Raw genomic sequence first — 20,787 nt, forward strand, 5'->3', positions numbered from 1 at the left:
AGTACAATGGCACAGTCTTGGCTCACTGTAACCTCTGCCTCCAAGGTTCAAGTGATTCTTCTGCCTCAGCCTCCTGAGTAGCTGGGATTACAGGTACCCACTATCATGCCCAGCTAATTCTTGTACTTTTGTAGCGATGGGGTTTCACCATGTTGGCCAGGCTGGTCTCGAACTCCTGACCTCAGGTGATCCGCCCGCCTTGGCCTCCCAAAGTGCTGGGATTACAGGCGTGAGCCACTGCGCCCGGCCAGGAACACTGCTGTTTATCGTAGCACACGGTGGATGGGCAGATATTACCCAGAAGGCTAGAATGTTGAGTGTTACTGTGAGAGTGCCTTGGCAAATGATTGGAGTGCCTTCGCAAATGATTTCCGGAATAGTGAGCTCTTAATTACAGGTAGCTTCTTTGTCACCCAGTTCTACTTGAGATAACCTGAAACAAGCTACCTCGTCAGAAATTAAGATATTAAAAGCAAGTTGCAAAACTATAGCGTAATTCTGTGTGTACAGTTACATGTACAGGTTGAGTATCCCTTATCTGAAATGCTTGCATTGTATTTACCAGTTCAGCATCCCAGATCCAAAAATCCAAAATTCGAAATGCTCCAACCAACATTTCCTTTGAGCATTGTTGTCACTCAAAATATTTCTGATTTTTGGATGTGGGGTGCTCAACCTGTATAATACCATTGGATATACATTTGATCCTTGAACGATGTGGGAGTTAGGGACTCTGACCGCCCCCTGCCCCTCCGCACAGTCGAACATTTGCATGTAAGTTTTCACTCCCCCAAAACTTACTATTAAGTGCCTACTATTCACTGTAAGCCTTACCAATAACATAAACAGTTGATTAACACATACTTTGTATGTTATATGTATTATGTACCATATTCTTATAATAAAGTAAGCTACAGAAAAGAATGTTACTAAGAAAATCCCGAGGAGGAGAAAATATATTTGCCCTTCATTAAATGGAAGTGGTTCATCATAAAGGTCTTCATTCTCCTTGTCTTAATGTTGAGTAGGCCGAGGCGGAAGAGGATGATTTGGTTTTGCTGTCTTGGGTGGCAGAGACAGAAGAGGTGGAGGAGGTGGAAGGGAAGGCAAGAGGGTAGACGGCACTTGGTGTAACTTTGCAGAAATACATTATAATTTCTGTCTGACATTTTTGCTTTTTCATTTCTCTAAAAATGTTCCTGTACAATACCAATTCTTCCACCATTTACTTTAGTTTAAATGCATTAGTTTTCAGTTTAGAAGGGTCCATAAAAGAAGTCAAAAGCAATCTTGAATAATTGGCCCTTCTGCCAGATTGTCTAGTGTCAATTTGTTTTCTGGCACTGCTTCACCTAAGTTTTCTTCCTCATCACCTTGCACTGGTTTGGAAGGACTCATCCCCATCAAATTGGCTTTTGTTAACTACTCTGGTGTGTCTGTTAGCTCTTGAATTTCTTCAAGATATCTTGAGACCCTTCACCCCCACCCCCCTGCACTTTTTTCCCCCCATATTTACAATCTCTTTCACGATTTCCTTGATTGGCTCTGTCTTAAGTCCTGTGAAGCCGTTGGGTGGCCAGGGGCATTGTCCAATATTGAAAGAATTTTAAAAGCCAGTTCCTTATTGGCAAGGTACTTCCTGACTTCAGGGACAAAGCATCAGTGGAACCAATTCAGAAAAAAAGGATTTCCATTGTCCAGGCCTTCTAGTTGTACAATCTAAAGACAGGCAGCTGGTGCTGATCTTTTCTCTTCAAGGATTGGGGGTGGGGGTTGGCAGCTTTATAGATAAGGACAGTTCTGATCATAAAGCCCACTACATTTTCATGAAACAGTAGAGTTAGCCTGTCTCTTTTTGTTTTCAATCCTGCTGCTTGCTTCTCTTCCTACTAAATGTCCTTTGTGGTGTTTTTCTAGAATAGGATACTTTCATCTGCATTAAAAACCTGTTCAGGCCAGGCGCAGTGGCTGACACCTGGAGTCCTAGCACTTTGGGAGGCCAAGGCGGGTGGATCACGAGGTCGGGAGTTCGATAGCAGCCTGGCCAACATGGTGAAACTCTGTCTCTGCTAAAAATACAAAAATTAGCTGGGCGTCCTATTCAGGCAGATATCTTTTCTCCTCAATGATTTTCTTTTTTGGTTTTTTTTTTTGTTGTTGTTGTTGTTGTTTTTGAAATGGAGTCTTGCTCTGTCACCCAGGCTGGAGTGCAGTGGCATGAACTTGGCTCACTGCAACCTCCGCCTCCTGGGTTCAAGCAATTCTCCTGCCTCAGCCTCCAGAGTAGCTGGGATTACAGACACGCACCACTGCGCCCGGCCATCATGACTTTTCTCTGCTTCTTGAGAGCACTTCCAGCATCACTAGTCGCACTTTGTGTGAGACTCATGATGTTATTCAAGGTTTACCATTTTGTAGTAAACACAATGAAAAATACACCAGAGATCACTTCTTACAGCCATACGCAATTTACTGAAGAGATGAACTGCTCATGCAGAGATGAGTAGTGTCACAAGGTGTTTTAAGTGAATACTCATAATATTTGAACTCACTGCAATAGCAACAGGAGGTGGCTATGAAATTATTACAGTAGTACAGTGTGTACTACAGTTAATTTTTTCTTCCTTCTGTACCTCATTGGGTGCATTTTTTTCCTTGTTTTGTACTACAGTTAATTTTATGCAGTTATGATTTAATACTGCATATTTGTGTTTATTTACATTTTTCTCAACTGTGAATGTGCCATATATGGTCTATAAATATAAGTTTTGATAAATTTTAACTTTAAAAAAAGTTGTCAATGATTATGTTGTAGCACAACTTCCATAGTAATATTCAAGGAAAAATGTTTGAGACCGAACTTCTCTGTCTTGCAATGGAATGAAGTCAGATCATTTTGTTTCAGATGCTTTTTTTTTTTTTTTTTGAGACAGAGTCTCGCTCTGTCGCCCAGGCTAGGGTGCAGTGGCGCAATTTCGGCTCACTGCAACCTCTGCTTCCCAGGTTCAAGCGATTCTCCTGCCTCAGCTTCCTGAGTAGCTGGGATTACAGGCGTGCACCACGATGCCTGGCTAATTTTTTTATTTTTAGTAGAGATGGGGTTTTGCCATGTTGGCCAGGCTGGTCTCGAACTCCTGACCTCAAGTGATGCATCCACCTCGGCCTCCCAAAGTGCTGGGATTACAGGCGTGAGCCACTGCTCCCTGGCCTGTTTCAAATGCTTTAAGCAAGGGAACAATAAAACACTTAACTTATGTTGTAACAGTATCTGTACATGTGCTGCTCAAGCCAGCACAATATTGCTTAACAGTATCTGCATTAACTTTTTTTTTTTTTTTTTTTTTTTGAGACGGTGTTTTGCTCTTGTTTCCCAGGCTGGAGTGCAGTGGCGCGATCTTGACTCACTGCAACCTCCACTTCCCGGGTTCAAGCAATTCTCCTCCCTCAGCCTCCCGAGTAGCTGGGATTACGGGGGCTGCCACCATGCCCGGCTAATTTTTGTATTTTTAGTAGAGATGGGATTCACCATGTTGGCCAGGCTGGTCTCGAACTCCTGACCTCAGGTGATCCGCCTGCCTTGGCCTCCCAAAGTGCTGGGATTCCAGGCGTGAGCCACCACGCCCAGCCCTGCATTAACTTTTTATAATAGATTTATATTTATGGTAGCAAATGATAAAATAGACTAGTATGTACATATATTTTATGCATTCATGACATACCTTTCTCTTAATTTTTTTCAGTGTTTCTAGGCCATGCCACTTATCTGCTATTTTTTTTTTTAATTGTTGCAAATCTCTCCTAAATGTTCCAGTGTATTTACTGAAAAAAATCTGTATTTAAATAGACCAAGGTGGTTCAAACCTGTATTGTTCAAGGGTCAACTGTATTGCATTTATATGTATTGCATATGTCCGATTGTACACGTGGGGAAAATGCTGTACCCAGAACTGTTAGCAATCACTTCTGTGGAGTATATGAGCTTGGTTTCAAGGCGATGGGGAGTTGAGTGAGTCAGTCAACAGGTATTTGTAAGTGTCAGCTGTGTCTATGCCCTGTCTAATCTATGGGCATACCTCTGCAAGTAGTCAGGCCATATCCTCTGTGCCAGGTTCTCTGGCCCTTTAAGTACATTAGATCATTTAATTATCTGAACAATTAGATACTATTTTATATGATTGAGAACTTATTCTACATTTGTTGCCCGTTTTAATTCCAGTTGCTGAAATAATAAAGTTTACTTACTTAAGAAAAGTAAATTATTGTAATTATCTAAGACTGGATGAGCCTTCAGTTAGAACTGTACTCAACACATGTGACAGAGATTCTTTTTTTCTTTAAGCCTGACATCTGTAACATTTCTTTATGATTATTTCAGTCTTCCATTTCTCTTCCACTTTCACTGACTTTTTTCCCAAATTTTGAATGGGAGAGGATGTAAATGTCTATTCTATTAAAAGTTATTTTTTCATGTTTTTATTTGGAAAATGTTCTAATCTACAGAAAGTTGAAAAAAAGAGCACAGTAAATATCCATGAACCCTTCAGCAAGATTTGCCAGTTGTTCATGTTTGGCCTTTCTTTCTCTCTCTTTATTTAAAGAGATACATACATAGGACATTTTTTCTGAACCTTTTGGATAGCAGTTGCAGATAGCAGCACCTCACCCCTAAATTCTTCAGCTTGCAGCTCCTGAGAATAAGGACATTCTCCCACAGAACCATGATACCAAACTTGCACCTGAGTACATGAGCAGTAATTCAATGGTATCATATACGGGCCATATTTAAAGTTCCCTAAACCAGGATTGATTGTTTTGAAAAACTCAAGCCAGTTATCTTGTGGAATGCCCTGCATTCTGGATTATTCTGTCTTCTCATGATTAACTTCAGGTAACGACACTCTTTAGAACAAAGGATTACAGAGCAGATGTTGTAAACTTCTTATTGCATAAATCATGAGACCTATCACGTCAGGTTGTTGCACTCCAGGTGATGCTAACTGTGGTTAAAGTGTTACCCACCCAGGGCCGGGCATGGTGGCTCATGCCTGTAATCCCAGCACTTTGGGAGGCCGAGGCAGGCGGATCACGAGGTCAGGAGATTGAGACCACCCTGGTGAACGTGGTGAAACCCCGTCTCCACTAAAAATACAAAAATTAGCTGGGCATGGTGGCACGCGCCTATAGTCCCAGCTACTTGGGAGGCTGAGGCAGGAGAATCGCTTGAACCCAGGAGGCAGAGGTTGCAGTGAGCCAAGATCGCGCCATTGCACTTGAGCCTGGTGACAGAGCAAGACTCCCGTCTCAAAAAAAAAAAAAGTGTTACCCACCCAGATCACTCGATTGGAAAGCATTGCATTTTTTTTTTCTTTTCTAATTAGTCCTCATGTCTGGGGTGATATGTTGAGATAGTGTGAATATACTCTTCCCAGCAAGCTTTCATTCGATGTTTTTAACGTCTTTGTCTAAATTTTTACAGTGGGGGTTGCAAAAGTGATGATTTTTCTACTTAAGTTTTTCTCCATTTTTTAGTTGCCATTCTTCTGTGAAGATGGATGTTCCTTTCCACACCCCCACCACCTTTTTTTTTTTTTTTTTTGAGATGGAGTTTCGCTCTTCTTGCCCAGGCTGGAGTGCAATGACACGATCTTGGCTCACTGAAACCTCCACCTCCTGGATTCAAGTGATTCTCCTGCCTCAGCTTCCCGAGTAGCTGGGATTACAGGTGCCTGCCACCATGCCAAGCTAATTTCCTTTTTAAGTATAATTGTGGAACCATTGATTAATTTTTAAATGTAATGTGCTATCCGCCACCCCTATTGTCCTTTTTGATGCTTGTGTTGTACCAAAGAAGGTTGATCAGAGACCTTTTTGTTAGAAAGTTTAAGAAAAATATTTTTACCATAATTTTATACATTAAAGATTACATGTATTTTTTTCCTGAATTTTTGACCAAGGATTTGCAGTGCTCAGTTTAATAAAACATGTAAATTCCCTAGGACTCTCACAGAAGGAGGAAGAGGAGGACACTTTTATTGAACAACAACTAGAAGAAGAGAAGCTATTGGAAAGAGAGAGGTCAGTGCTAATTGAAACACTTAAAGTGAATGAAGTTATTTTATTGGAATATTATCAACCTTTACTAACCAGTACCAGTCTTCTGTATAAAATCTTGTATAAAATAGGTCTTATAAAATACCCTCTATAAAGTATTTAACTCTGTAGTTGATGGGCTAAAACTAGATGTTATTTTTTTTTAAAATGGAAGTACTTTTCTTCTGTTTTTGCTAATTTATAATTGTTTTTTTTTCTTTCTTTTTTTTTTTTTTTTTAGACGGAGTCTCGCTCTGTTGCCAGGCTGGAGTGCAGTGGCATGATCTCAGCTCACTGCAATCTCCGCCTCCCAGGTTCAAGCGATTCTCCCGCCTCAGCCTTCCGAGTAGCTGGGACAACAGGTGTGCGCCACCACACCCAGCTAATTTTTGTATTTTTAGTAGAGACGGGGTTTCACCATGTCAGCCAGGGTGGTCTTGATCTCTTGTGATCAAGTGATCCGCCTGCCTCAGCCTCCCAAAGTGCTGGGATTACAGGCATGAGCCACTGCACCTGGCCTGTAATTGTTTTTGAAAACAGAAAAAAAACAAAAAAAATTAACAAATGTAAAAAGGAAAAGGGCTTCAATAATTGCAACACACCCAAAGATAGCCACTGTTAAGAAAGAGAAAAAGAAAGTGTAAATGTACTTTATATGTGTCTTTCTATAATGGCATGATATTTATACATATTTTTCTATAAATTGCTTTCTTGCTAAATATATAGTGCATTTATTTCAGTACTGATGCAGGGATCTAATTCAACCATTTCAGCAGCAATACAGTACCCGCTGTACAGATGTAGCATAATTTATTTGCTATTCATAGTTTATTCATTCGTAATTTATAGTTCTCTACTGATGGACTTTCCGGTTATATTGGTTTTTTTACTCATATGTAAAAAGTTGCAGTAAGCATCCATGCTTATATATCCTTGGTAATTGTCCAATTATTTCCTTAAGAAAATGACTAAAAATGAGATTGTTGGAATCAAATCATAAGTCCATGTAAAATGTAGATGGCCAGGTAGAAAGGGCTTCCTGGTTTGCAGTTTGCAGCCCTTCTGGCAGTGAATGTAGGGGCCCATCTCCCCATACCTTCACTCATACTAGGCATTATCAGTTTATAAAACTCCTATAATGAAAAGTTATATTTCACTGTTTCAAATGCACATTTCTGAATTAGGTAGAGTATCTTTTTATATGTTTTATTACCTATTTGTAGATTGCTCAAGTCTCACACCTTTCTCTTTTGGGATACATGTTTTTTAAAAATTTGTTTTTGTTTTGTTTTGTTTTGTTTGAGACGGAGTTTCGTTCTGTCTCCAGGCTGGAGTGCAGTGGTGTGGTCTCGGCTCACTGCAACCTCCACCTCCCGGGTTCACACGATTCTCCTGCCTCAGCCTCCCGAGTAGCTGGGATTACAGGCGCGCACCACCACACCCAGTTAATTTTTTTTGTACTTTTAGTAGAGATGGGTTTCACCATGTTGGCCAGGATGGTCTCGATGTCTTGACCTCATGATCTGCCGCCTCGGCTTCACAAAGTGCTGAGATTACAGGTGTGAGCTACCGCGCTCAGCCGAAATTTCTTAATGTCTCTAAGCTTCTATTTCCTTGTCTTTAATATGGAGATAAAGTCAATAATAGTGTCCACCTCACAGAATTGTGAAGATTAAATGAGGTGATGGATGTATAGTGTTTAACACAGTCAGCAGATAAGAGGTGCTGTGATAGCTCTAGTTCTTATTATTATAGATTTCTTTTATGATGAAGACGATAGATATGGTATGAAATAAGAGAGTAATTTTTTTCCTGTTTATTTGAAATGCTTCTTTTAAATCACGTACATGTATCTTTGTGCTCCTTAGATCTTTATTTCTTTATGAGTTGCATACTATTGTTGAAAAGCAAGAAAATTATGTAAAAATACTGTATGACTTTATGTCCTATTTCAAAGCAGATGTATATTCAAGTTATTAAATTTTAAAATTTTTAACATTTTACTTTCTTGTGGTCTTAATTTATATATCATTTGGTTCAGTTATATACAATTATATGTTTTTCAAAAGATTTATAAATCAGAGTTGTGCACACTGAAACATCTATATGGTACCCTCACACATGGCATAGGAACACTGATATATGCAATGTGCCAGCCTCTGCCATGGCTAAAAGATATGTTCCTGGAATCTGTATTTGGAAATGTAATATATTTTATTTAAAATTGTGGTTAGGTCCCCAGACTAGACATAAAACTTTACTGAACTCCTAATACTGCTGAAGTAATATAGAACAGTTTCTCATATTTCATTTCCCTTTTATAAATTCAATGGAAAAATGAATTTGGGGTTCTACACACCTGATTGGCAAGTAGACTTTGGAAATCTAACCCCCTCTTTATATTAGAAATTTGTGATATTGGCTGTCTGAGACACTTGCCACTTTAAGGTAATACCACTCATTATAACTGGTCATATAAAAGATAGACTAGACACTCACTAATTTATTTTTATTTTTTCATTTTTTGAGACGAAGTCTTGCTCTGTCACCCAGGCTGGAGTGCAGTGGCATGATCTCGGCTCACTGCAACCTCCGCCTCCCAGATTCAAGCGATTCTCCTGCCTCAGCCTCCCAAGTAGCTCGGATTACAGGCGGCTGCCACCACACCCGGCTAATTTTTGTATTTTTAGTAGAGATGGGGTTCACCATGTTGGCCAGGCTGGTCTCAAATTCCTGACCTCAGGTGATCCGCCCGCCTCAGCCTCCCAAAGTGCTGGGATTGCAGGTGTGAGCCATTGCACCTGGCCCTTGCTAATTTATTTTTATAACTCCATTTCTTAAAACCTGTAGCTTTATTTTAAAAACATGATCACAATGTACTTTTATTTTCCTTCTTTTGGCAGTTTAGGTGTTTGGAGGCAAACCACAGGAGTCTCTTAACTGTGTGGAGTAGTAGTCCAAAGGTTTATGGCAGAGGATACCAGGTTTTCAGCGTGCTGCCATCATGGAATTGCTACTTTTAAGAATAGGGGCTGGGTGCAGTGGCTCACACATGTAATCCCATCACTTTGGGAGGCCGAGGCAGGTGGATCACTTGAGGTCAGGAGTTCGAGACCAGCCTGGCCAACATGGTGAAACGCTGTCTGTATTAAAAATACAAAAATCAGCCTTGCGTGGCGGCGGGCACCTGTAATCCCAGCTACTCGGGAGGCTGAGGCAGGAGAATCACTTGAACCCGGGAGGCAGAGGTTGCAGTGAGACAAGATCACGCCACTGCACTCCAGCCTGGGCAACAGAGCAATACTCTGTCTCAAAAAAAATAAATACATAAAAATAAATGCATAGAATAGGAAGGGAAATGTTTCTGAATGTGAAAAGGTAGATGCTGCTTTGAAACTTGCTACCCATTTTATTGGCACCTAAACGTCACTGTGATCAGTTTAGAGGGAAAGTCATAGTGTCCTTTTTTTCTGTAAAGTATGTCACAGCCATATATACCTATGAAATGTAAGAGGGATTTTAAGTTATTACCCATTAGGAAGATAGTTGCTGACACGTGGTGCTTTTCCAAAAGCTCTACTCTTCTCATTCTCTTACACCCACTTGACTGCTTTAATAGAAAATAGCTTTCATGATATTTGAATCAGTCCCAAAATGTGTCATTTTGCTCTCACGTGTGTGTGTATTTGTGGATTAATGCCCATTTCTTTTATCTGATTACATCATTATACTGATAGGCAAAGATTACATGAGGAGTGGTTGCTAAGAGAGCAGAAGGCACAAGAAGAATTCAGAATAAAGAAGGAAAAGGAAGAGGCGGCTAAAAAACGGCAAGAAGAACAAGAGGTATGGTAGGAATCACGTAACTAGTGAACAAACTGATTACTTCACCATAATAACTCTCATGAAGAGTTGCCTATCTTGGGAGGTTGGAGTGAGCCGAGATCACGCCATTGCACTCCAGCCTGGGCAGCAAGAGCGAAACTCTATCTCAAAAAGAAAAAAAAAAAAAGAGTTGCCTATCTTGAACTTAAAAAAAAAAACACCAAAAAACTGATCTTATTCAGTTTGCCAGTGTTTTAAGTTTTTCAACTATGTGCCCTGTATGTGAAATGTTTTTAAAAAGTGTCTGAAACAAAGTTACTTTTTCTTCCCCTTTAAAGAGAAAGTTAAAGGAACAATGGGAAGAACAGCAGAGAAAAGAGAGAGAAGAGGAGGAGCAGAAACGACAGGAGAAGAAAGAAAAAGAGGTGATTCCTGTCATGGGATGTGCTGTGTGATGAGTTTGAAGAATAAGCAGTAGGCATGTCAGAGTTTGGGTTTTTTTTTTTCTTTTTTCTTGTCATTTCATTTGTTTGTTTGGAAAGAATCATATTTCAGTCTAGACGTAACACCAGAGTTCCCTTCTGATGCTCTTCTTCGGGTCCATGCAGTGGCAGATTCCTTAAAGTTTTCTTCAGCTTTGCCCTATTTACCCTTTCTACTGGGCATTGGCAAATGTTGTAAAGGGCCAGATGGTAAATATTTTAGGCTTTATGGTTTGGTCTCTGTGGCAAACATCCAACTCTGCCAATGTACCCTGAAAGCAGCCATCGATAATATGTAGATGAATGGGTATGGCTGTGTTCCAGGAAAGCTTTATTTACAAAACAGGCAGCTGGCCCTTGCTTTATAGCAAGTTATGTTTTTCTGAGGTTCTGCTGTATATGAGTTGACTTCTTTAGAGAATAATACTTTGTTTCCACATTTATTTAGGTCATAAGAGAACTGCTTACGACATGTCAGCAAGAATTAGAGGATTTAAAGAAATCAGGAACTCAAATGCTGAGGAACTAGGAAACAGTTTTTGTTATTTGTATTAAATCTTGACTTCCTCTTCTACTTAGGCTATGAAGACAATTGTAGCTAACACACAGTTGCTCGTTAAAAAAAAAAAAAAATCTGTGAGGCATATGTGTGTATGTATCTTCTCTATCTTCCAGGATTCTTTTTTAAGGATTGATTTGGTATGTTTTGCTGCTATTCCTTAACAGTATATTTATTTCAGAGGTATCACAGCTCATCTTCCCTTGACTGATTCATCAGGATTTGTCTTTTCTGTAATACAGCTAAATTTAAATAGCATAAAATTGGATAATCACCTTATAATTGGGAAAAATGCATGTGTCTTCATTGTAGTCAATATGGGGCAGAAGCAATCTCCACGATTTTTGTTTTTTGTATCTCAGGCCATCAGTTAATTTCAATGCAGATTTTAAACACCTTTATTTGAGCACTTCTTTCCAGATGAGGCAAGATCATGCTAGGTTTTTAGGGGGCAGAAAAATTGTTTGGAACCTGTCATTTTTTTATAGAGAGGAATTAATTCCCATTTTAACAGTAGAGTGTTCCTCAACTGAGGTCTTTCAGGAATTCGGTAACAGCTAAGGCCTCTTTTAAATGCTTTTGTTTCAGAGGAAATCTGTGAGACATTAAGGAGAAATGAGGGAGATGAAATAGATTCTAAGCTTATAAAAAAGAATGGGCAGTATGTGTTCCTGCTGTATGCTAGACACTTAGCTAGCGGACAGAGACAGAACAGTGAAAGACACAGTCTTTGCTCTCATTGAGCTAGTTTTTTATATGGGAGTGTGAGATGATAAGTAAGCAAAACAGATCATTCAAAATGTGATCATATTAAGTGCTATAAAGAAATAAAGCAGGCCAGGCGCGGTGGCTCACGCCTGTAATCCCAGCACTTTGGGAGGCTGAGGCGGGCGGATCACGAGGTCAGGAGTTCGAGACCAGCCTGTTCAACATGGTGAAACCCCGTCTGTACTAAAAATACAAAAAATTAGCCGGGCGTGGTGATGGGCGCCTGTAGTCCCAGCTACTCAGAAGGCTGAGGCAGAAGAATCGCTTGAACCAGGGAGGCGGAGGTTTTAGTGAGCCAAGCTTCAGCCACTGTACTCCAACCTGGGTGACAGAGCTAGACTTCGTCTCAAAAAAAAAAAAAAAAGAAAGAAAGCAGAGTGATGTGATAGAGTAATGAGAATAGAGTTGTGCTTCTATAGATTGCCTGCTCAAGGAAATTTCTGAGGAGGTGATGTTTGAGCTGACACCCGAGTGGAGAGATCTCAGCGAGAAGAAGCCTGAAGCTTGAAGGCTGAAAAAAGGCCAGGGAACCTGAAATCTAGAGTCCAAAGGAGAGAGGGGCAGTGGAGGAGGTTTCTGAGGGAGAGGGGGCAGTGGAGGGTAAGCAGAGTCAGATCATGTAGGGCTTCCTGGATTTGAAGGAGGAGTTTGGATTTTATGTTTCCTATAATGGGAAGCCATTGATGGGGTTTAAGCAGGGAATGACTCTATCTCATTTATATCTGTGCCTTTTAACAGATCATTCTTTTTAAAAAAAATTTTTTTTGAGACAGAGTCTCATGCTGTCGCCCAGGCTGGAGTGCAGTGGTGTGATCTCTGCCTACTGCAACCTCTGCCTCCCGGGTTCAAGCAATTCATGTGCCTCAGCCCCCCAAGTAGCTGGGATTACAGGTGCCTGCTACCACACCCAGCTAATTTTTGTATTTTTAGTAGAGACAGGGTTTCACCATGTTGGCCAGGCTGGTCTCGAGCTCCTGACCTCAAGGGATCCACCCGCCTTGGCCTCCCAAAGTACTGGTGTGAACCACAGCACCAGACTTTTTTAACAGATCATTTTTACTTTACTGAAACCTCCGCCTCCCGGGTTCAAGCGATTCTTCTGCCTCAGCCTCCTGAGTAGCTGGGACTACAGGTGCCCATCACCACACCCGGCTAATTTTTTGTGTTTTTAGTACAGACAGGGTTTCACCATGTTGACCAGAGGACAAGGAGAGAGAGAGGAATTCAAGTCATATTTTTAGGTTTTTAGTTTGAATAGACAGATGACTGGCAACACTATTCACTGAGGGAGCATTCAGGTGGATGTGGGCCAGGGAGTGTAGAGGACAAGAGTTCTGTTTTGAGCACCACAAATAAGCAACTAGACATACGAGTCTTATGTAATGCTTTAAGGGGCTAGGGAAGATAAGACTGTCTGTTAAACATAGGTACTACTTGTTCAAATGCCAATTAGGTAGAAATTTACTGGCATATTGCAGAACCTCCTTTGCCTTATTAAAAAGTTAGAATTTTCTCCTAAATGCTAATTACCACTGGTCGTGTCATATTTTAGCTTCTGCTAAATGTTTATGATTTCATCTAGCATTGTTTTTTGGGTTTTTTTGTTTGTTCGTTTTTTTTTAGACGGACTCTTGCTCTGTCGCCTAGGCGGGAGTGCAGTGGTGTGATCTCGGCTCACTGCAACCTCTGCCTCCTGGGTTCAAGCGATTCTCCTGTCTCAGCCTCCCAAGTAGCTGGGATTACAGGCATGTGCCACCACGCTCGGCTAATTTTTGTATTTTTCGTAGTGACAGGGTTTCACCATCTTGGCCAGGCTGGTCTAGAACTCCTGACCTCAAGTGATCCACCCACCTCAGCCTCCCAAAGTGCTAGAATTATAGGCATGAGCCACCATGTCCAGCCTAGCATTGTGTTTTATATTCACTAATATCCCCTTTTATGAACTAGGACATAGTATATATACTCAAATATACTAAGTATTACTATTATTGAAACATTATAAGACTATTTAAAATATTTTGCAACGTGATCTGTAGATTTTCTATTTGAATAGAACGTCTCAGCTATGGGCTGGGCACGGTAGCTCATGCCTGTAATCCCAGCACTTTGGGAGGCTGAGGCAGGTGGATTGCTTGAGCTCAGGAGTTCGAGACCAGCCTGGGCAACATGGTGAAACTCCATCTCTACAGAAAATACAAAAATTATCCAGGCGTGGCGGTGCGCACCTGTAGTCCCAGCTGCTCGGGAGGCTGAGGTGGGAAGATCACTTGAGCCTGGGAGGCGGAGGTTGCAGTGAGCTGAGGTCACGCACTGCACTCCAGCCTGGGTAACAGAGTGAGACCCTGTCTCAAAAAAAAGAGAAAAGTCTCAGCTATTTATCCTTTGAAAGCTTTTCAAAAGATCTGTGATTCAAAAGAAAACTAGAACGTGTGTGCTTGTGTGCATGTGTGTGTTTTAATTGTTCCACTTGAGATTCTTAACCAGAGAAACCAGATGTGACTTACCTGACTTCTGGGTTTTCATTAGTCCTGTGTTTGCACCATTTTTAGGAAGCTTTGCAGAAGATGCTGGATCAGGCTGAAAATGAGGTATTTTTAAAACCTTTCATTGATAATTTGAGACCAATTAATGTTTCCTTAGAAATAATAGTTCCAGTAATGTTAGTTTCATGGTAGGTTAGTTAGATCATGTTTGGATATCTGGATTCATGTTTGTGGTGCTTTGATTTATACAACAACAACAAACTTTATTGATGAACAAATACAAATGGTATTCATGACCCCTGTGAACTGGACCTGTTTAGAGTCCTTACAGTATGTTTAAGCAACATCACATACCGTTAGCCTCTAGTGGACGGTTTACCTTGAATCAGAGTAACTTCTGTTTCTGTCTGTGGTGGTTCCCTAATAAGTTCTTGGACCCTTTTTTTCTCTTTTTTTCTTTTTTTTTTTTTGAGATGGAGTTTTGCTCTTGTTGCCCAGGCTGGAGTACAATGGTACGATCTCGGCTCACTGCAACCTCCGCCTCCCGGGTTCAAGCAACTCTCCTGCCCCAGCCTCCCGAGTAGCTGGGATTATAGGTACACACCACCACGCCCAGCTAATTTTATATTTTTAGTAGAGATGGGGTTTCTCCATGTTGGTCAGGCTGGTCTTGAACTCCTGACCTCAGGTGATCCACCCACCTCGGCCTCCCAAAGTGCTGGGATTACAGGTGTGAGCCACTGCACCCGGCCTTCTTGGACCCTTTTTAGAATGGATGGAAACCGTGGCGACTGCCCCTGGTGGCAGTAGTGATACCAGATAAAGGAAAGTGACCAGGAGCCAAGAGAGACATGGAGCTCATGTCTCAGTACCGTTGTTTGTAAAGTCTTGATTGCCTGTTCCAACTTAAATGTTTGCATTCTTAAATGAAACAATGTTTATCTTTGAGGAAAATATTTTAATATACTTTGAAACATTTTGTCTTTCATGGATTTTTACTCCACCAGTAAAGTCATGGTTGTTTTCAACAGTTGGAAAATGGTACCACATGGCAAAATCCAGAACCACCCGTGGATTTCAGAGTAATGGAGAAGGATCGAGCTAATTGTCCCTTCTACAGTAAAACAGGAGCTTGCAGATTTGGAGATAGGTAACTAATTTTGTTTTACCATGTCAGAATGAAGTGATTCAAAATGTTGAAGTTTTTGAGTTCTCCTTTTGGGAGAGGCGCAGGCTTCCATTTCAAATGTCCGTCATCAGACATCTGCTGCATTCTTGCTGCTGCTCTCGTTTTCCCAGCTCTGCTTTGACCATCCCTGTTCCCTCTATCCTTGTTCCCTGGGTGGGCTTAGCCTAGTTCTCTGAGGGTGCTTCCTTCGCATTCCACATCTTTAGGAAGCCACTTTGCTTGTTGGTTTCTTCCTGAGCTTGCATTAGTCCATGGTGGACAACTGGGATGGGGAAATAATATATTTGAAGAGCTTGGAGCAGCTTGGCTTTATTTTTTGAAGGGCAAACGCTGTCCCCAAAACAGGCTTTTAAAACTTGGCATGTGCCAAGAGTTCCAGGCTGCAGTAAGCTATGATCACAACACTGCACTCTAGCCTGGGTGACAAAACAAGACCCTGTCTCACAAAAGAAAAAAAAACAAAACTTGGCATGTGTAAAGGGATATCTGTGAAAGACAGGATCCAAGTGAGGAGAGGAAAAGTGTTTTAATTTCTGTTGTCAGTGAGTGTGCCCAGACTCAGGTACAGACCGCTGGGTTCAAAACGGGCTTCAGTGGCTGAAGCCACTGGGAAAGTTACTTAAGCTCTGTGTGCCTTCACTCTCTCATCTATGAAATGTGATTAAACATAGTCTCATCTTTCTGAGGGGGCTGTGAGGCCCAAATGAGCACACACACCCGTAGAACAGGGCCCCAGGAGTGCTTGCTGGCATTTTCATTATTGTGACTCTTGACGTTATTCTGTGAGACACTCTTCTTGTTCCCTGCCCCTTTTGGGTCAATGTTTTTGAAAGAAGACGTTCATATGGAAACCTAGTGTTGATCTCTTCAGTCATTTAGCAAGTCTTTGAACACGTATTATGTGCCAGGTAATGGTGATTTTTATAATTTGGCCTGTTTATGAATGAACAACTTAAAGTAGGTAAATAATTCCTAATGGTGAGTGAGTCCATCTGAGGCAAAATCTAATAATTATCACCATATATTCTGCAGAAGAGAAGATCTAATCATAACCTTAACATCCTATTAATCCTGAAAAGGGATATGAATAGTAAAATTCAGATGTATTTAATCAGAAACCATATGTCATCTGTCACGTTTATTCATAAAAGTATCCATGCTGTGAGGTTTTTTTTTCTTTTTCTTCTTCTTTGCAAATGTATCCTTCTCTATAGTTCTCTCCTTTTTCTTTTTGAGTTTAAGCGTTCACACCATTTTTCATTTTTTAAGAACAGTGGTTCTCAACTCTGGATGCACATTAGAGTCATCTAGAAAGCTTTAAAAAATTATGTCGTACCTCAAGTTGAGTAAATCAGAATATCAGGGCCAGGCGCAGTGGCTCACACCTATGATCCCAGCACGTTGGGAGGCCAAGGCAGGCAGATCACTTGAGCTGAGGAGTTTGATGCCAGCCTGGGCAATATGGTAAAACCTAGTATCTATAAAAAAAAATAATAAAATAAATAATATATTTATATAAAAATATTATATAAATAATAATAATAAAAGAATACCAGGGACTTGGGTGGCCTTAGTTTCAAAATATCCTCAGGTGCCTCTAGTGTGCCCTAGGATTGAGAGCCACTAATGTCGAGTGTGTATGTCCTTTTGTATTTTAGAGGTGGGATTGCAGATGTCTGGAATGTCTGTGAAAAGAGTCACAGGATCTGCTAACTAGTAGAAAGCCTCCTCTTGAAAAACTGGGAACTAAGAAAAGGAAAGAGACTTTATTCCCTTTGATACCTTTAGAAGCGTTTCTCAAATATACACTTTATCTGAACAAGAAATGGTAATAATTGATTGGTGTAAAAAACTTCCCACCAAAGAAAAATGCACTGTGAATTACCTTTCAGAGACAACTGAGACTCCATGTAAGTTCACATTTGCATGGGTAGTTGAACCAAATTGCATTTAAGGTTTTCCAGCTGCAGGATCCTTCATGTAGGATCTATCTCCAACATTTCCTCCAAATTTAAGACCCATGGTAGCCTGATTCTTCATTCTCATCCCCTTTTTTTTTTTTGAGATGGAGTCTCGCCCTGTCGCCAGGCTGGAGTGCAGTGGCATGATCTCGGCTCACTGCAAGCTCTGCCTCCCAGGTTCAAGCGATTCTCCTGCCTTAGCCTCCCGAGTAGCTGGGACTACAGGCGCATGCCACCACACTCGGCTAATTTTTTTTTCTATTTTTTAGTGTAGACGAGGTTTCGCCATGTTGGCCAGGATGGTCTCGATTTCTTGACCTCATGATCCACCTGCCTCAGCCTCCCAAAGTGCTGCGATTACAGGCGTGAGCCACTGCTCCCGGGCTGATTCTCCTTTTGTTGGGCATAAGTGAGAGGAGGGGAGATGTCTTAAACGATTTCCAGAACTTGGTTGACAGGCCCTTCCTTGTGGGAAGAGGGAATGGCCCGTCATGCTCTCAGACCCCACCTCTCCTCAAGTCATTTCAAGGAAATATGGACAGTGGTCAAATTAGTTTGCGAACATTTCTTTATTTTATTTTATTTTATTTTATTTTATTTTATTTTATTTTATTTTATTTTATTTTGAGACAGAGTCTTGCTCTGTCGCCCAGGCTGGAGTGCAGTGGCACGATCTCGGCTCACTGCAAACTCCACTTCCCGGGTTCACGCCATTCTCCTGCCTCAGCCTCCTGAGTAGCTGGGACCACAGGCGCCCGCCACCACGCCTGGCCAATTTTTTGCGTTTTTAGTAGAGACGGAGTTTCACCGTTTTAGCCAGGATGGTCTCCATCTCCTGACCTCGTGATCCACCCACCTCAGCCTCCCAAAGTGCTGGGATTACAGGCATGAGCCACCGCGCCCGGCCATGAACATTTCTTACGATTTTCATAGGCGTATGAAATTTTACCATCACAACTATCCAAGTATGACAGCAATGTGGAGATTTTCATCATTCAAGTGATAAGTTGTGACATGAAATTCTGCGAAATTAGCAGTTATAAAATCCAGCACCATCCCTTTAGACAAGTAGACTGCTCTGTTCCCCTTTTATGGAGAGCCTCGGTGACTTGCTCCAGATCGTACAGCTGTTCTGCTCTGTCGTTAAGTTTTGTCAGACCATCAGAGGAACACTTCCATTACCTAAGCATTTCTTTGGTTGGTTGTTTTTGTAATTAGTACAGAGTTCAATTCTAGAGCCATGCTGAAATTGGTATTTCTTGGAGTCACAGCTTTGAGGGGAATCTATTTGTTTTTCTCCTAAAAGGTAATAGTTACTAATGGAAGGTAAAACTTAGTGGTCTATTTATACCTCACTTCCAAAAGTGATTTAAAGAAGGTTCGTGATCTAGTGCATTAAGTTAGAGAAAGTAAAGGAAATTGAAAGCAAGGAAAGGAAGAGAAAGTGAGTTATTTTCTCCAGGTTTTTATTTCTCCATATTTGAATGCATTTCAAGCAGATAATAAGCTGTAATTCTTACCAAAAAGGAAGAATGAGTGGTATCTCGAGAAAGACAAAAATTTTTCTGGCACCAGATTCTAAAGGTTTCTCCCATGGAATATTTTACAAAGACATTAAATAGGAAGGTGGACAATAACTTTAATAGATGCTTTATAACAGTTGCATATGTGATTTTCATGAGGATGTTTCTTACAGTGACCTTCGATAAATGATTGCAGCTTCACTTTAGCACGCAATGCGGGGATTCTATGTAGGACAAAGGTAATGCGTACCAGGAGCACTTTCTTGAGAAGAAGAAAAAGAGGAGTAGTCAGTTAGCTATACCCGAGGGGGCATTTGGATACCCACACCATTTATTGGCCATCCTTGGCCTAAGGTAATATCCAACAACTGTGGGTTTTTGCAGCAAACTGACTTAAGTATCAGAATAATGGGTAAATATTAGGCCCTAAACCAGTGGTTCCCAAATATGGCTGATCTTCAGGACCAGGTAGGGAGCTACTTTGAAAATATGGGTCCCCCACCCCTTGAGGTCTGATCAGATGGTCTAGGGTAGGAAGTAAGAAATCTCAGTTCTTCCCAGGTAATTCTGAGAACCACACAGGCTTGGAACCACAGCTTTATACTGCCTTCGTAAATGTCACTTCTCTTAGCTGAGTTTTCAGTAAAAGCTATAGGGCTGGCCTTTTGTATACACTTAGATGATAAGGACTGTCTTTAGGCCAGATGGGATTTTTCCCCAGACAGGGACTTCGGTTCTATTCCAAAACTGACAAATGCTTATTTGACATCCTGGGAACTAGGGCCAAGTTCATTCAGATCTAGGAATCCCTTGAGCAGAATTTTAACCTCATTAAATTGGTTCCCTGTTTAATTCTGTGCATGCTTCATACTTAATAACATTTTGATTCACTGTTAGTGTTGCCAGCCAGGTTGAGTCTTCGCTCTTTGTTCTATCAGTAGTTGGGAAGAGGGATCTAATTACAAGGTCTCTAATTGAATAATCCAGGAGGTCATTTGGAAAATAGAAAATTTCACGTTAATGAACGTTGATGAAGCATTTCTGAGCTGAGCATGGTGTATGCTGGGCATTCTGTAAGCATTATCTCAGTAGGTGCTTAGATAGACATTACAGACATGGAAAGTGAGTGTTATTAAACATTTCGTCATTTCAGGGCCATTGTTGTTTTTTCCCAACACGTCCTATTCTTCAACTCTCTTTCTTCCTAAATTCTGTGGACTCCCTCCTGCCAAAAAAAAAAAAAAAAGTTTTTGTCTTACCAATTTTTAACTAGCAACCTGACCAGGAAAATTTTGTTTATTTGGAACCTTGAACTACATTTTTCCTCCTCATTGTATGTTAGGAGAAGGAAGTAAGTAAGAAAGTAAACTCATATGAAGGATTTTTGAAATATTACTCAGGTACAGCCTGGTCACCTTAGCCTTGGTCCAGTTTAAACTATGAAAAGAAAATTGTTCTTCATAATGGTTAGCCACCTTCATTAAATAAGAATTAAATGATGCAGGTATGGTAGCTCACACCTGTAATCCCAGAGCTTTGGGAGGCTGAGGCAGGAGGATCACTTGAAGCCAGGAGTGCGAGACCAGCCTGGGCAACATAGCGAGACCCCGTCCCTACAAAAATAAAATTATCTGGGCATGGTGGCATGCGCCTATGGCATGCGCCAGCTACTCAAGATGCTGAGGCAGAAGGATCACTTGAGCCCGGGGAATTCAAGGTTGCAGTGAAGTATGATCATACCATTGCACTCCAGCCTGTGTAACAGAACAAGACCCTGTCTCAAAAACAAATTGTATTTATTACACCCCATCATGAACAGGCAACAGATTGCAGATTAATGCAGATGTCTTGGATCCCTCTCTTCCAAGCCATATGACTTGGGCAAGTGTGCTTTTCTAGGTCTCAGC

General features: G+C 41.0%; 1 protein-coding gene across 3 annotated transcripts in view; it reads left to right on the forward strand.

Moving 5' to 3' along the window:
* The window catches only part of ZRSR2 (zinc finger CCCH-type, RNA binding motif and serine/arginine rich 2), a 35,088-nt gene that overhangs the window by 5,529 nt on the left and 8,772 nt on the right, over positions 1–20,787 (forward strand). For all 3 annotated transcript variants that reach the window (XM_055269246.2, XM_063634567.1, XM_063634566.1), the window contains 5 exons: positions 5,997–6,075; positions 9,828–9,936; positions 10,254–10,340; positions 14,274–14,312; positions 15,239–15,357. In XM_055269246.2, coding sequence (XP_055125221.1) covers positions 5,997–6,075; positions 9,828–9,936; positions 10,254–10,340; positions 14,274–14,312; positions 15,239–15,357 — 433 coding nt within the window. The remainder of the gene's footprint in view (positions 1–5,996; positions 6,076–9,827; positions 9,937–10,253; positions 10,341–14,273; positions 14,313–15,238; positions 15,358–20,787) is intronic.

This window comes from Symphalangus syndactylus, chromosome X, assembly GCF_028878055.3.
Source record: "Symphalangus syndactylus isolate Jambi chromosome X, NHGRI_mSymSyn1-v2.1_pri, whole genome shotgun sequence".
Classification (NCBI taxonomy): Eukaryota; Metazoa; Chordata; class Mammalia; order Primates; family Hylobatidae; genus Symphalangus; species Symphalangus syndactylus.